This window comes from Emydura macquarii, unplaced genomic scaffold (genome assembly GCF_026122565.2).
Source record: "Emydura macquarii macquarii isolate MOO-44397 ecotype Brisbane River unplaced genomic scaffold, CSIRO-AGI_Emac_v2 contig_1253, whole genome shotgun sequence".
Taxonomy (NCBI): Eukaryota; Metazoa; Chordata; order Testudines; family Chelidae; genus Emydura; species Emydura macquarii.
Window position 1 is genome coordinate 60528852 of NW_027131390.1, and position 16561 is coordinate 60545412.

Here is a 16561-nt window from a genome sequence, read left to right on the forward strand (position 1 = left end):
TCTTGAGAACATGGGAAGGAGTTGTAAGCTGTCTAGGGGAGAGAGAGAGCTCATGCAAATAAGCTCCCATCTTTCACATTCCACAACTCCCTAGTCTGATCCTATTCTTTCTCCTTCCTTGGGGCTTTACAGCCTTCAGAAAATTCTCCAGTCCTTGGGTTACACTAACACACCTGTACAGCTCAAAGGGAGAAGAATGGTAAATTCTAGGCATGTTTTGACTAGTCTTTTAAAAATACCAAAATCCTGTTTTTCTTTGGAGGTGGAGGATTCTTTCACCCTGAATCCCAGAGAAAGTTTAATAGGAAAGTATTTTTCACAACCCTTTGAAGTGGTGAAAAACAATTTTTACGGTTAAGTTTAAGTGTGTGTAGAAAATGAAAATATTTATTTTCCAGTTTTAACATCAGTTATTTACACAAGTAGATATATAGATATAGACCTTTCTGCAGGATCCTGTTTACTAGCGCATAGTCTTACTGCTGGTAAGTATAGCCAGGAGGGGTGGTCTCCTCTGAGGACGCCCCGAGATCGGCCCCTGCTTCACCTGTGGCCAATTAGGCCACCTGCAGCGAGACTGCTCCCGGATGGACTGCTTCTTGAGCCTGGTCTGCACCAGGGAGGGACAAGCCCGGAGACACCTCGGGCCCACCATAACGATCCCCATAAGGCTCCCGGGTCGGCAGGTGCAGACCCTTGTTGACTCCGGATGTGGGCAGACGTTGGTTTGCCCTGAACTGATTCCCCCAGGCCAGCGAACCCAAGAGCGAGTCCACCTGCGTTGTATTCATGGGGACCTGAGAGAGTACCCCACCTGCCCGCTCCAGCTCACCATTGCCGGAGCGACCCAGGTGGTGCAAGTCGGGGTAGCTGCCAGACTACCCCACCCTTCATCCTTGGTCGGGACTGGCCCGGGTTCACCCAAGTCCTCCAGGCGGTCGCACACCGAGAAAGCTCTGGGCGAACAGCACTCTTGGGGGCCGCCCTGTGGGGAGAACCCCTAGAATTGGAAGGTCCAAGAGCTCCGATGACCCCTGGAGCACCTGGCGACCCCACCGCGGTGGGACCTGAGGGCCACAGCACACCGGGCAGGGAAGGCCCGCCAGCGACCCCATTGGGAGACTTTAGCCAGGACCAGCGAAACGACCCCACACTCCGCCATGCATATGAGCAGCTCACCTTCGAGGATGGGGTAGCAACCCGCCCCAACCAAGCCGACCAGTGGCCCTGGTTCGAGCTGCGAGTGGTCCAGTTATACCGCGTGGAGCGAGACCCCCGGACCTGGGAGCCCCAAGCTCAACTTGTGGTACAAAGACTCTACTGGCGGGCCATGCTCAGACTGGCCCATGATGTCCCCGCGGCTGGCCACTTGGGGCTGGACAAGACCCTCGCCCGGATCCTGACCCACTTTTATTGGCCTGGGATTAGGCAGGAGGTGTAAGACTATTGTGCCTCCTGCCCCGAATGCCAACTGGCGGCTCCCCTGGGCATGCCCAGAGCTCCCCTCGTACCTCTTCCCATGGTCAGAACCCCCTTTGAGAGGGTTGCAATGGACCTGCTGGGACCCCTTCCCAAGAGTGCCGCTGGATTTCGGTACATCCTGGTCATAATGGATTATGCGACCCGCTTCCCGGATGCCATCCCCCTCAGGAATGCCATGGCATGGGCAGTGGCCGCGGAGCTATTAAAGATCTTTGCCCGGGTGGGACTGCCCCGCGAGATCCTCTCAGACCAAGGGACCAATTTCACCTCCCGTTCGCTCCGGAAGGTTTGCGGCATCCTGGGAATAAAGAAATTACAGACCTCGGTCTACCATCCCCAGACAGCCTGGTGGAGAGATTTAACCGAACGTTGAAGGGGATGCTGCGCAAGTTTTCGCCGGACGAACTCCGCCGCTGGGACCAACTGCTCCCCCCTCTCCTCCTGGCCATCCGGGAGGTTCCAGAGGCCTCCACTAACTTCTCCCCCTTTGAGTTGCTGTATGGGTGACAACTGCAGGGCCTGCTAGACCCCGTGAGAGAAACCTGGGAGCAGGAGCCACCCCGGGACCAAGGGCTACTCCAATACGTCCTGACGCTGTGGGTCTGGTTAGCCCAGGCCGGGGAGCTGGCCTAGGTGAATCTCCGGGATGCCCAGCGGGTTCAGGCAAACACCTGCAACCAGGGCTCCTGCTCTCGGACCTTCCAGCCCGGGGATCGCATTCTCGTTGTCCTCCCCACGGAGGAATCTAAGCTCTTGGCCTGATGGCAGGGCCTCTTTGAGGTTACACGATAGGTCGGCCTCGTCTACTACGAGGTCCATCAACCAAATCGCCGGAAGCCCTGCAGATTTACCATGTGAACCTCCTGAAGCCCTGGCGTGAACGGGAGGCCCTCATGATCGCGCCCTATCCCCCAGAACCAGAGCTGGGACTGCGACCCCCCCATACCCAGGTGACCAGCAGGAACCCACACTGGGTGAAGGCCTCACCGAGGAACAGCGGATGCAAGCCTGTTGCCTCCTGAGGGCCTTCTCCCGGATGTTCACGGCAAGGCCTGGCCAGACCACCCTGGTACACCACTGCATTCAGACGAACCCGGGGAAGGTGGTTCGGTCGCCAGCCATGCCCCTCCCGCGACACTTGTGAGAGGCCATAGAGGAGGAAGTGAAGACCATGCTGGAACTTGGCGTGATTGAGCCCTCGAAGAGTGAGTAGCAGAGCCCCATTGTCCTGGTCCCCAAGCCGGATGGATCTCACTGGTTTTGTATTGACTTCCGACGGGTCAACCTGATTTCTAGGTTCAACGCATATCCCATGGCCCGGGTTGACGAACTCCTCGAGCCGCTTGGGGAGGCCCAGTACATCTCGACCCTTGACTTAACTAAAGGCTATTGGCAAATACCCATGGAGCCGGGGTCTAAAGAAAAAACAGCCTTTGCCACGCCCAAGGGGCTCTAGCAGTTTATGAGAATGCCCTTCGGTTTACACGGGGCCCCCGCAACCTTCCAGAGACTGATGGACCGGCTCCTGCAGCCCCATATCGAGTATGCGGCCGCCTATCTAGACAATGTGGTAGTGTACAGCCAATGCTGGGAAGAGCACCTCAACCACATCGTGGCCATTCTCAGAGCCCTATGGGATGCGGGCCTAACTGTGAACCCAAAGAAGTGTTGCATCGGGTGGCGAGAAACTACCTACCTCGGATACACCCTAGGACAAGGAGTGGTCCGACTGCTGGTTGGGAAGGTCCAGGCAATAAGGGGGCAACCCCCCCAACCACCAAGCGGCAGGTCCGACAGTTCCTGGGGCTAGTGGGCTACTATCGGCGATTTATCCCTGGCTTTGCCACCATGGCAGCCCCACTGACTAATCTCCTGACAAAGACCAAGCCGGTACGTGTCCGCTGGACCCCACAGTGCAAGAGGGCGTTTCAGGCTCTCAAGGACGCGCTCTGCCAGGAACTGGTGCTATATAGCCCTGATTTTGAGAAGGGCTTTATTGTACAGACAGACGCTTCAACAGTGGAACTGGGCATTGTCCTGTCTCAGGAGATCAACAGGGAAGAGCACCCCGTACTGTACATAAGCCGGAAGCTGTTCTCCCGGGAGCAACGGTATTCAGTGGATGAAAAGGAAGTGCTGGCCGTAAAATGGGCCATGGAGGCCCTACGCTACTACCTGCTTGGCAGTACCTTCATAGTAGTAATGGACTACGTGGCCCTGAAGTGGCTACACCAGATGAGGGACACCAATGCCCGCCTTATACGCTGGAACCTGACCCTCCAGCCCTTCGCCTTTACAGTGCGGCACCGAGCGGGCCAGCAACATGCGAATGCGGACGCGCTGTCCTGCTTAGGGGTACTGGACGAGACCAGCCCTGGAGGCTGGGAACTGGACTTGAGGGGGTGGGGTGTAACCGGGAGGGGTGGTCTCCCTCTGAGAGGGACCCAGAGGGAGACCCAAACCCACCCTGGCTGTTAGAGCCCAGAAGGACATCACCTGTCTGGAAGCAGGTGGGTGGGCCCAGGCCTTTAGAAGCCAAAGGGACACCACCTGACCAGAAGCAGGGGGGCGGAGCCAGGCCTTTAAAACACAGGCCTGCTAGTTCAGTCAGGCAGGGACGGCCAAGGGAAAAGGACACCTCTCCCCTGGGGCTCCCACCTAGAACCAGACCAGAGGCCCACGCTGTGGGGGAGCGGCCGGTCTTATCCACGGCCTGGGAGCCAGAGGAAGGCCTGCCCAAGCTGCTGGCTGCCTGGGAGCCGGAAGAAGGCCTGCCCGAGTTGCCTGCTGCCTGGGAGCCGGAGGAGGACAGGTCCGAGCCGCCTGCCTCCTGGGTCCCGGAGGGAGACCGATCTGAGTGGTCTGTTGCCTGGGACCCGGAGAACCTGCCAGCCCTACCCACTGCCTGGGGGCTGGAGGAACTGCCCTCCGCTGAAGAACACATGCAGTTTCCGGAGCTGCCACCAGCGGATGGGGAAGGACTCATGGGACTCCCTCACACCCCCGAACCCAGCGACCCAAGCGAACGTGACGGAGCCCAGGTACTTTAAGCGGAGGGTGGGAGGAAAGAGCCCAGGGAAGCCGACTGTGGTCCGGCTGAGCTGCGGCTCTCAGTGAGTCGGCGCATTTCGGCTGGAGCCCCACCGACACAGTGACGGGACACCCTGTCACTGACAGGACACCCCGTCACTGACAGGACCCTGGGCTGGGACGCAGTGGAGACGGGTGGGCCTGCGTCCCCCGCCCCCTTTCCCTCACCCTGACCTAGGGTGGATAGCGGCTACCGCCAGAACCTACCCCGCATTACCTGCCCTGCTCTGCTTAAGAGCTGGCCTCAGACAGCTGCTCACCCCGCTACGGTCCTGAGCGCTCTCGTGTACTTCTGCCGGCCTTCCCTGGCCCCCGAACCCTAGACTATTGACTCTCCCGGCTAAAGACTAGAGCCCTGCCAAGGGCCGGGGCGAAAGACTGCTTGCTCGCCCGCCCTGCCAAAGGCCGGGGCGAAAGACTGCTTGCTCACTTGTCCTACCAAGGGCCGGGGCGAAAGACTGCCTGCTCGCCCGCCCTGTCAAGGTCTGGAGGCTAAAGACTGCTTGCTCGCCCGGTTGGAGGGCTTGAGACTGCTTCCCGGCGCGGTGGGTAGCCGGGAGGGGTGGTCTCCCTCTGAGATGGACCCAGAGGGAGAGCCCCAGGTGCTGCCCCCTACATGGGGGGGGGGGACATCTACAGTAAGGAACAGAGCAAGCACAGTGATGAGTGCATTTAAATTGAAAGGAATTCATTAATTTTGCCAGCTTGCAGTCAATTAATAAATCATATATTTACATTTGAGAAGTAGTTTATGAATTGTGGAATTTATGAAATTCTCTAAAATATTGATATTTTGATATGAATAAATGTTTTAATGTGTGATATTAAAAGCTAACAAACAAAACAGAAGTTGCTGAATCTCTCCAAAGTAGTGTGTGTTTTTAATTGCTGCTGTGTTGGATACTGACAAACTCAACATGTTTCATTTTTGACCTACTGTATTCTAAGAAGTGAAGAATCAGAGCTGTAACCCAGAATAGCTTGCTCTAACTTTGTCATGCAGATCTGCCACTGAAAACATATTTTTAAATATTCACATCAAAATACTGTTTAGTATTTACAGCTCTGTAATTTGTGACTGCAGGGTGCATGCACATATAAGCCACAATCCTGAAAAGACTTACTTACACACGTGTTTAACTTTTTCTAAGTGAGTAATCAATGGAACATGATTACTCATGTATAAAGTTAATCATATCAGTTAGTCTTTTCAGGTTTGTGGCAATAGAAAATTCTGTGAGTTCTATTTACACAGGAACAATTGAGGCATAATTAGTATGTGATCATTCACTCATCCTTTTTCCACAATTAGGAGAGCAAAAAGTGTAAGTACAAACTGATATTAGTGTGATAAGTTCCTCTTAGATTCTTCATTTTGCTAGGTAAGCAGTCAGCCCTCTATAAAAGTTACGAGTTTAGTTTTCTCATGATACTAATTAAATTAAAAATAAATCTTAATAAAGGATAGCATCCAACTTCAACATATTCAGAAAGCCAGGCATCTGTTTGTGTGTACTGCAATACATTTTCATATTTCAGTCTAAGGATTGAGTATATTGGTGTTATTTTCTTGTGCAATTCCACATTTTGCAGTTGCGGGTTTATAGACTTCTGTTTAAAGTGTGATTTTGTTCTGAAAAGTGACTGTAAACATGACAATTCTTTACTTAATAAGCCTTCTCCCTGTGCGTCAGTCATATCTTTTGCTTGTAGTAATTAATATAAGATTTTACTGCTTCTTGCACCTGTTAGCCATGAAGAGTTAAAACTACTAAGAGATTATTATTCCATCTTGTGCATTCTCAGCAATATTGTTTACTAATCGCCAGTCAGTTACACCTCTCCAAACCCTCTAAATGCTACACAGAGGTAGTTTGAAGAAAATGGGGTTGCAGAGGTTTTACTGAGAGCCTAATTTTGCTAGCAAAATCTTTATTATGGATATGCTGTTCAAGAAGGAAAGAATCCAGCTGGATTTGCAGGGTCCAACTTGAGTTTGTAATATTAGCAGTTAGAAAAAAGACAATTTTTTACTTGTAAGCTCAGTGTTGGTGATATGGAAATCAGAAAAAAAACAATTAACCAAGAATCCCACGGTGACACTTTTATGGAGTCAGTTTATATTTGAATTCTATTTGTTCATCTTTTATCCATCTTTAAAAGTTTTGGAAATCAATGTCAAACTAAATATGTTTTTAAAAGACAGTTTTACCTTTTATAGAAACAGCAAAGCAGTTATTCTCTGCAGTAAATTTTGATGTTTAAACAAAATTCAGGATTTTTTTTCCCTAAAAATAAGTTTTCATTAAACAATGTAGTCATTCTTTACATGGAAAGCGTATGTGAAGAGAGCATATAAGTGTTTCTTTTAATAAAATTCTGACAAATTAGCAACATACTGTGCTTTTGCTTATTGGATGAATAGAGGGAAAGTTTGCCTTGGTTGAGCACTGGCAACTCTCTTTGACCTTAGTGGGAGTTGCCCTTCATGCCCAAAGGCAGAATTTGGGTCTTTTAATTTTTCACAGTAAAACCCCAATTATCTAACTTCCATTTAATCAAAGGTTGGTTAGATCTTCTATAGCAACACTATGTACCCTGCACTGCACCCATCCTACTTATTCAGAGCCCCATTTTCGTGAAGTTTCACGTTGTGGGAAAACCCTTCAGAAAACTGGGATTATTCTATATTAGGTTTTCCTTTTTTATGTGAGTGTACAAATGAAAAGCTCTCCATGTAATAACTATTTCTATGATAGGTGAAGTAATACGTTGTTTATTCTAATTAAGACATGGCCTGAAGATGCATTGCAAGCCGTTGCCTCTCGTTTCTTGGAAGATATTGAAATGTCAGAGGCAACACGCGAAGGCTGTATTGATATGTGTAAAAGCTTTCACACTTCTACCATTGCTTTGTCTGATTTGTTCCATACGGAGCTACAAAGACACAACTATGTTACACCTACCTCATACCTGGAATTAATCTCCACATTCAAAACCTTACTGGAAAAGAAACGCACGTAAGGATGTATAATATGCACTTTGCACCAAGTTCTCTTAAAATGTTGTTTTCTACATGTAATAATTTGTGTAGCTAATCTATTAAAACAAAGTTACATATACTCAGATAGCCATTCCTTGGTTACATTTGCAGTCAATGGACTAAAGAGCTATTAGACACATTTTAAATCTTGTATCCCATTAAGATCAGTTCCTGTGTTCATGATTAAGTTACTGCCTATTGATACTTCAAAATATCTTTTTTTTTCTTCTGATGCAGTCCCAGACCCTTGAAATTACACCTGTTCTGCAGGATGAATACCACTGAGTAACACTGAATTACTATATAAAGACATGCCCTTCTTGCAGGACAGTTGGAGGCTTAGGTCTCTGGGACTGTATATAAGCTCTGAGGAGAAGGGAGAGGCTTAGTTAGGCACACAGAATCTAGGGATATTCCTCTAGGTCACCAGTTTGCCTAGATCAGTAGTGACTCAAAGGCATTACTGTCAGAAGACTCTTTCATGACCTTAGTAAAAAGAATAGGAAGTTTCAATTCCTACTTGTCAAGAACTTCATTATTTCTTCTTTGTCTAGTTCAATCTCCTCCTCTTCTCTGAACTTCCTGATGCACAGATTACTCTTCTCAATGCACAGATTACTCCCCTCAGTTCCATATAAAATACTTGCTGATAAAATAATCTTCCTGATCATGCAATCCCCTCTCTGTGTCCTTCTAGTGGCTCCTCCTCCATCACATCACATTCCGACTTCTCATTCCTAAGTGCCTTCGTAACTCTGCTCCCATCTACTTTCCCACTCTTGTTTCTTATCTTGTCACCCCCTGCCTCCTCATCTGTTCATCCAACAAAGCCAGCCTTGATCACTCACTTGTCAGTTTTCTTACCTTTAAGGCACTTGTAGATTACCGACGTGGTGTAAAGGAGTCTTAGTGTAAATGAGAATCAGGTCCATCTGATGGAGAAATAAAACAACATGACAGGTGTTTGAATTTTAAGAATGGTGTGAAATTAGAAATTTCGGGAATGGGCTAAGAAAAAGTGACAATATATTGATAAAAATGTCTGGAAAATTAAGCACTGCTTGATGTTACTTTTAGTGAGGTGATGAAAATGAAAAGAAGATATGAAGTTGGCTTGGAGAAACTGAACTCTGCCGCATCACAGGTGGCTTCAATGCAGTATGAGCTGGAAGCCCTACAGCCTCAGCTAAAGGAAGCTAGCAAACAAGTCGATGAGATGATGTTGATTATTGAAAAGGAGTCCTTGGAAGTAGCTAAAACTGAAAAAATAGTGAAAGCTGATGAAGCTGTGGCAAACGAGCAAGCTATGGCTGCAAAAGCAATCAAAGATGAATGTGATGCTGATTTGGCACAAGCCTTGCCCATTCTGGAAAGTGCTCTGGCTGCTCTTGACACTCTTACTGCACAGGTAAATCTAAATGTACATATTGACACATTGACCAGGTATTCAAACTAACAAAAACAAACCATGTCTGCCTTCAAAGAAATAGTAACTATGCTGCCTGCATAGCTATTAATGGTCAGATTTCACATTAAGTTGCATAATTTTATAGCATTTGAAATTTCTTAAAACATTTCCATTTCAAAATCAAGGTATTCTTTTATTTTCACCCCTGTGTGGACTGCTATAACATAAGCTAGTGAACTACAATACTTACGTGCTCAGGAGGTGTAAAATCATAGATTTCTCACTGTAGCCATTTAAAAATGTAAAACATAACAATATTCTGAATCAACAAGTGACAGGTTAAAAAGAATCTGCTTCTTCCTAAGTAAAACTGCATATTGCCTTGCAATTTGTTTCAATATATTCACATAGATATCTATTCTTTCACAGACTAGAAACAGAGGCTGAAATTCTGTGCTGCGCCTTTAACTTACAACTCAAGGGGAGGTAGTGAGGGCTAAGGTGGCTTTATGTCACTCTTCTGCTGTCCCTAGCTGCTCTGGTGCTGGGGAGAGAGAGGTCCCAGACATAATTTAGATAGCCCTGGGGATCAGTCTAAATGACAACAGCCACTCTGTGAGCCAAAGCTATGCCTGGAATTTCTGCAGTGCTGCAGGCTGTGGCTCTGCCTCCAGCACACACCCTTACTATGTCAGGACTTGCAAGAGGGTCTTTGGAGGGCAATTTTCCACAGTGCTTGTGCTAGGGAATCCTCCTCCAACCAGAACTGGGGCTTTTAATGCTCCTTTATGGAACTCCAGATTTTTGCCCAGTGCAAAGGGGATTAAGTGAATCCTTATCCCCACTCTCATGTCAGTATAGAGGTTCTAGTGAAGACCATCCTTCCATGGTAGATCCATGTGGCTGAGAATAATTCCAAGAAAACAACATTCTTCTTTGAGTGCTGGTCCCTATGTGAATTTCTCTGTAGGTACACTTTGCTCTCCATGTGCCCAGAATCAGAGAACTTTGAGAGCAGCATCTGTTGGTCCACACATGCACCTTTGTTCTGCTTGTGACTCCAACTGAGGAGATAAAGAATGGAACAGACCAACCGCCCTTCTAGTTCCTTCTTACTGCTGCATGGCTTGGGTTGGAAACTCCAGTGTCTGAAATTAGTCTTCCTTTATTCTTCAACCTGTAAATTCATATATATATATATATATATATATATATATATATATATATATTTATTGTAAATAGTTTTTAGAATTTTATCCATTAGTTTTAGCTAAGTTTTATAGTTTGATAGATTTCCCATCCTGGAGAATTCCAACCCCACTCCTCCCATACCTTGATATGGGTACTGGACTGTATCCAGGACTCTTGTCTTCCAAATTTGAGTTTCTTGCCCATGCTCCTTCCAAGTCAGTGACAACCATCAAAGCTACCTATATTGCCTTGGGGAAACTCACATTGCAGAAAGGTGAGATATCTACTGTTCTTTCCCCAGTCGTACCCATGAGGGGTGGGAATTGCACTTTGAGAAGCACATAATGGAAAATGCCATGAGGCTGCACTTGGACCCAAACCAGGGGACCATCCCACATACATTGGTTTGACTCAGCAAAGAGTTCACCTCCTGGTGCAAGGTTTGATTTAGCAGTGAGGGAATCTATCCCTATAGATCCTCCATTGCAGTCTTGTCATTATGGCAGGGAGCACTCTTATAAACACAAGAGGAAACCCTCTTCTAAATCTACTTCAAAGAAGTACAAGTCTTCCTACTCCTCCCATAAAGACTTAGAACGTCCTAAGTCTTAGGGTCTTGACAAAAATCCCTTAAGTCCAGGGTTCCGGTTCAGTACCAGACCATGCTCTGGTGGCAACATTGCCACCAATACCAACCAAGCCTATCTGGAAATCAACAGTACCACCAAAAGGCAACCATCAAGAGCCTCAATCAACAGCTGTACCAGCTCTGCCTCTCACAGCTGAAGCACAAACTGTGTCTGCTCCGTTGATCTGGGCAGAGAGGACCCCTCACGCTCCAGGGAGAGCAGAGTCTTACACTCCACCTGATGTCATTTTTGTTCTTCCAGATCCCCAGTTATCCTCATTGTCCCCCAACTGGTCCAGGCAGATTTAAAAGACAGATACTATTAAAAATGAATATATGATATATTTGATAGCGTGTATTAATTTTTGTCTGTGATCCTGAGATCACATTAAATTTAAAATACCAAGTACGAGTCTAGGAAACATATATGGAAAAGTAGTACTGTTACAAACAGAATAATTGTGATAGCATTAGATCCACTTTTATAATGTATTTCTGAAGTAGTAATGTGTATGACATTTATTTTAAGGATATCACAGTTGTGAAGTCCATGAAGAGTCCTCCTGCTGGTGTCAAGCTAGTTATGGAAGCTATATGCATCCTGAAAGGCATCAAATCAGATAAAATTCCAGATCCATCAGGCTCAGGAAAAAAAATAGAGGATTTCTGGGGTCCAGCAAAGAGAGTTCTGGGTGATATAAGATTTCTGCAATCGCTACATGAATATGATAAGGACAACATTCCTCCAGCTTACATGGCCGTCATCAGGAAACAATATATCACAAATCCTGAGTTTGTACCAGACAAGGTTCGAAATGCTTCCACAGCAGCAGAGGGTCTGTGCAAATGGGTCATAGCAATGGATTCCTATGATAAGTAAGTAAGCAAGCATTTGTGTAAAAATAATATCCACCTGAGGATTTTAATCTAGTCTAACACTAAAAGGGATTTAAAGTTTGTTGGAAATTATATCTTGCCGGTCTGACATATTCACTAGTAAAGATTGTGAGGCAGTTGTTCAAAGGGAGGTATGGCGTCTAATTTTCAAATGTGGGTGCCTTGGATAGGATGCAGGGGGCAATATCACATCCCCAATAAGCAATGAGTTAGTTCTGTTTTTTCTTCCTAGCAGAAGGGTATTAGAATGCCTGTGTCAAAGAAAGACTCAGTTAGTTTCTGAGGACTGGGTTAAACCCATATTAGAAATGGATTTGTTTGTATTTGCTTACCCCTGATGAAAAAAGCTTGTTGATTTCTGCTATATCTTATTTGTGCTGAGTCACCCCAGCAATTTATGGTACCATTGTAACACATCCTGAGAGCCTGCATAAATCTATCAAATTCACAGTTAAGTGCCTAAAGTCATTTTACAATCTGAAATTAAATAGTAAAGGCCTGAGATGAGGAGGAATCTTTGCTACTAAATGTAACAAAATGTAATGTACTAGTACATATTACTGAAGCTTCCTATCCAAGTACGACATTCCCCAGGGTACAATCTGTACTGTTGAACAGCTATGTTCCCTCAGTTCTCCAACCTGGGGTACCTTTTACACTGCTTCACTATGAGAGCAACCACTCCTGGTCTGCTTACACACAGCCTCCATCATGTAAATTACTCTCAGCTATACTGTATGAGTGCTATGGCCAGCCACTCTTGAATTACACTGTAGAGCAACACTAGCAATTCCCAGTCCCAGACTTTGTGCCAGAAATGTGTGTCTTTATACTGCTCATCCCTCTCCCGGGCAACACAAACTCATATAAAGTTAGTCATTTTATTAATAGAAAATTATATGCACAAATCCTGTTATCTCAAGCACTTCAGTCCAAACACACTGGTTTAGATAAAGCAACAAAATAAGTTTATTAACTACAGAAAGATAGATTTTAAGTAATTATAAGTAATGAGGTGTAAAAGTCAGAATTGTTATAAGAAAATAAAAGTAAAACGCAACTAATGCCTAACTTAACAAGCTAAGTGAATTAAGAGCAAAAGTCTCTCACCGTTTTACTGGCTGAATTCCTTTCAGACAGGATCCCTCCCTGAGTCCAAAGCAGTTTCTGGTGTTGTGACTGCTGTGGATAGAGAGGAAGGGAGGAATAACTTGGGGTGTCTCTTCCCCACTTCTATACTTTTTCCTCTTTTCTGAGAATAATCTCCAACTGGGTGGGGTTCAGGAGACAGAAAGTCTGTGTGGATGGGAACTTGCATCTGTTTCTTTGCCAAGATGTAAATTTCTAGCTCACACCCTTTTTCCTGCCAAAGAATGGCCACTTAACTAGGTGATAGTCCAGTTGATTTTGCTGACACCTGGCCTAGATATCCGTTTGCCTTTTGTCTCCGAGGAACTGGTATGTGACTGCTTTTCTAAACTTGATGTCTCAGTAATGTCATATGGTAGAATTTTATAACTTTACATACAGTGTTGCTACACATATTTTACCAGGGCAATAATGCAAATTTGCTGATGCAAATTATGAGCTTTCAAATGCTACTTCACAAGGCATACTTTGTACAAAATTTATCATAGACTTGTAAAAGGGGTGAACATAGGGGTACAGCCTGTCACACCAAGGAACAGCTGTATACATCATAAATGTCTGCAGACAGGTTGTAGGTTAACTTAAAAAAAACAAAACAAAAAAACAGTGGATCAAGTCCTCAGCTGGCAGTATGTAATGGAAGTATGCTACTATACACCAACTGAAGATATGGTTTAGTATGATTTTAAGGGGAGCAGTTGTAAAATATCACCTAATGACTGTCTAGCCATTACTTGAAAATATCTCATTACTTGTTCATTTTTATTTTATTTTAAAATTGCCAATTGTTTTTTAAAATGAAAGGCCGTGTTTTCAGTAATCTTCAAGCATTGGACAAAATGCACAAAAGTGTGTGCAACTACTTTAAATCCTCAAAAAGACTTGTACCCACAAATTGATCCCTAGATGTGAAAAGCAGATATTTGTGTGTGCAAATAAAGTAGATAAACACTATCTATTTGCATGTGTAAAACAGTTGTGAATGTAATTTTGTTAATGCAAAACAGTTTTTCAGGCACAAAATCCATAGGTGCTTTTAAAAAATTGGCTCAAAGTGTCTACACAAAGTAGGTGTATACTATCCCAGCTATCTCAGATTTTGGATGCATGATGAACCTGAATACACAGAGTGATATTTTTGCCGTTTTTAAAAAATATTGCCTGTTATTCCAGGAAATATTGCAAAAAACTGTTTTAAATCGGTTGTTGCTGTTTTAGCCAATCAAGATTGACAAAAATAGAAGCATGAAATCTACAGTAGTAGACATATAAAAAGCTAACATTTTCTGCCAAACTAAGTGTTATCTGAGATACTGCAGTTTTCTCTAATTTGGCACATGTTGGCTTTTTAATGCCAATCCTTGTGTGAATGTATATACATAGGTATAGAGCTATAGATATACACACAGCATATTTGCATCAGTTTAATTTACTAATTTATTTTGTTTAGAGTGGCAAAAGTTGTTGCCCCAAAAAAGATAAAGCTGAATCAGGCTGAAGGGGAACTAAAGATTGCCATGGATGGTCTGAGAAAAAAACAAGCAGCCCTAAAGGAAGTTCAGGATAAACTGGCTATACTACAACAGACTTTGGAATCAAAGAAGCAGGAGAAGGCTGATCTGGAGAATCAGGTATATAATATACATAGATAAAACTATTGATAATATTGACGCTTTGAAAAAGCTGTTTAAAAATAAGGTTTTTTGCCCTCACACTTCCGCCTTTAACCCTCAACCCTGCAAAAGCTTGAATAAACCCAGTTTTAGGCTACCATCATTTTTGTTCACTTTCATGTTGATTATAAAATTATAGCGTGGGTGTGGCATGGACAATAAGTATGTGAAAACAATGAGAATCATAAATGCAAAATATCACATTTTCCTTGTTGATATTGCTCCCAAATATTTCCAAACATATCCGACTTGAGGTCTGGATACAGAAATGAAATCAGGTGATCCAGAAAGGAAATCATTAGGTGATAAATTTTCCAACACTGCCCTGATAATTTTACTCTACATGAACCTGGACAATCACCTCTAGACTGCTATAATGTAGTTAACTCTTCCTAGTTATTCAGGATTGCCAGTTAATGTCATCTGTGTTTGTGAATTTTGTGAATTCATTGCTTGTCCAGTAATGTCACTAAATAGCAGTCAGATATAGAAACTGATAAAGGTCAGAATACAGGTGTAGTAAGACCGAATTCTAAAGGTTGTTTTCTTTCACTTTTCAATAATTCAGTACTTTACGAAATAATTTGTTCTAACTGTAAAAAAACAAAATGTTGACATGCATATTTTTAAATAACAGAACAAAAGTTCTTCAAGTGGATGTAGCTGTATATTCCAGGTGTGTGTATGCCCAGCACACTGAAGCCACAGAACGTTGCCTAGCAGAACCCATGGGGCGGCGTTCATGCTCTGTGGCCTTACTTCCTCCTCTAACTATATAAGGACAACAGTGCACTGACCCCCCTCAGTTCCTTCTCACCACTCAGGGCCAGAGTCAGAACTTGAAGTGGTGTTTTCACTTTACATTTTCAGGCTCAGTTTTCTGAGAATTTTTTTTGTTTTCCTCTAGATACTAGTTAAAAGTATCTTAGGTGTAGTTTAGAGTATATATTGAATAATTGACTACCCTGTGTGATGCCTTCACCAGGGTTCAATCATTGTCTGTCATGTGGGTGGGTGGGGGGGGCATTCCCAGTAGTGATCCTCACAGGAGGTATTTGTGTCTTGGTAAGAGACACATTAAAGAGCAATGCTCCATCTGTAAGTCATTCAAGAAGAGGATTCAGGTGGCAGGAGACTTCTGGCTGAAGCAGCACCTTCTGGAGCAGGCCATGAGGCGTACTTTGGTATCGAGGCCCTCGTCTGATTGGCAGTCTCCTTCAGAACTGGCAAATGTGGCTCCGTGTTCGGACCCTGCTATCTCCCCCAAGGAGGAGAAGAGTCATTCTGTCTTCACTGGTGCATCAAGAAGAGGTCTCATAAAACTCATTGGAACTGTTCCATGGCTTAGAGAGATTCTTCTTCATATTCTAAGAAGAGTTACTATACTCCTTCCAGCACATGGGAGGTCTGCCTAATCACTTTCCAGTACTGTACCAAGATCAGCAAGAGCCCATAAGGACAAAGAGTCTAAAAGGATGGACTTCATGGGGAGGAAGATTTATACCTCCTCTTCCCTGCAGATTCGCATAGCAAACCAGCAGGTGTTGCTCTCCAAATATGACTTTGTTAATTGGGCGGCCCTTAACTTTGCGGACAAGTTATCAGAAGCCTCGAGGGAAGAGTTTAAGGCTTTCATTGCAGAAGGCTGTATGGTAGCCAAGACTGTTACAGTCAGTTCTGAATGTGGTGATGCCTTGGCTAGAATTTTTGCATCAGCTGTGACTATGTGGAGGGTCTCCTGGTTGCAGAATTCAGGTATTGTGTCCAATGTGCAGCAGATCACTGAGGACTTACCTTTTGATAATTGGGTAGTGTTTTTGGAGAAGACTGGCAAAAGCCTGAACTCTTTTAAGGATTCCTGAGCTACTTTGTATTCCTTGGGAGTTTTTACTTTATGCCACTTTAGTGGTGAGCAGCAATAGCAGAGATACTGCTCACAGTGTTTCTTTGGGGTTTGGGCTATCCCCCTTTCCTGTAAGACAGGAGGACTAACCCAGGAA

At 44.9% G+C, this 16561-nt stretch overlaps 1 protein-coding gene across 1 annotated transcript in view; it reads left to right on the top strand.

The window, feature by feature from the left end:
* DNAH7 (dynein axonemal heavy chain 7) overlaps nt 1-16561 on the top strand; it is a 261259-nt gene that overhangs the window by 167690 nt on the left and 77008 nt on the right. The window contains exons 41-44 of the mRNA XM_067548990.1: nt 7363-7592; nt 8693-9023; nt 11372-11718; nt 14339-14519. Coding sequence (XP_067405091.1) covers nt 7363-7592; nt 8693-9023; nt 11372-11718; nt 14339-14519 — 1089 coding nt within the window. The remainder of the gene's footprint in view (nt 1-7362; nt 7593-8692; nt 9024-11371; nt 11719-14338; nt 14520-16561) is intronic.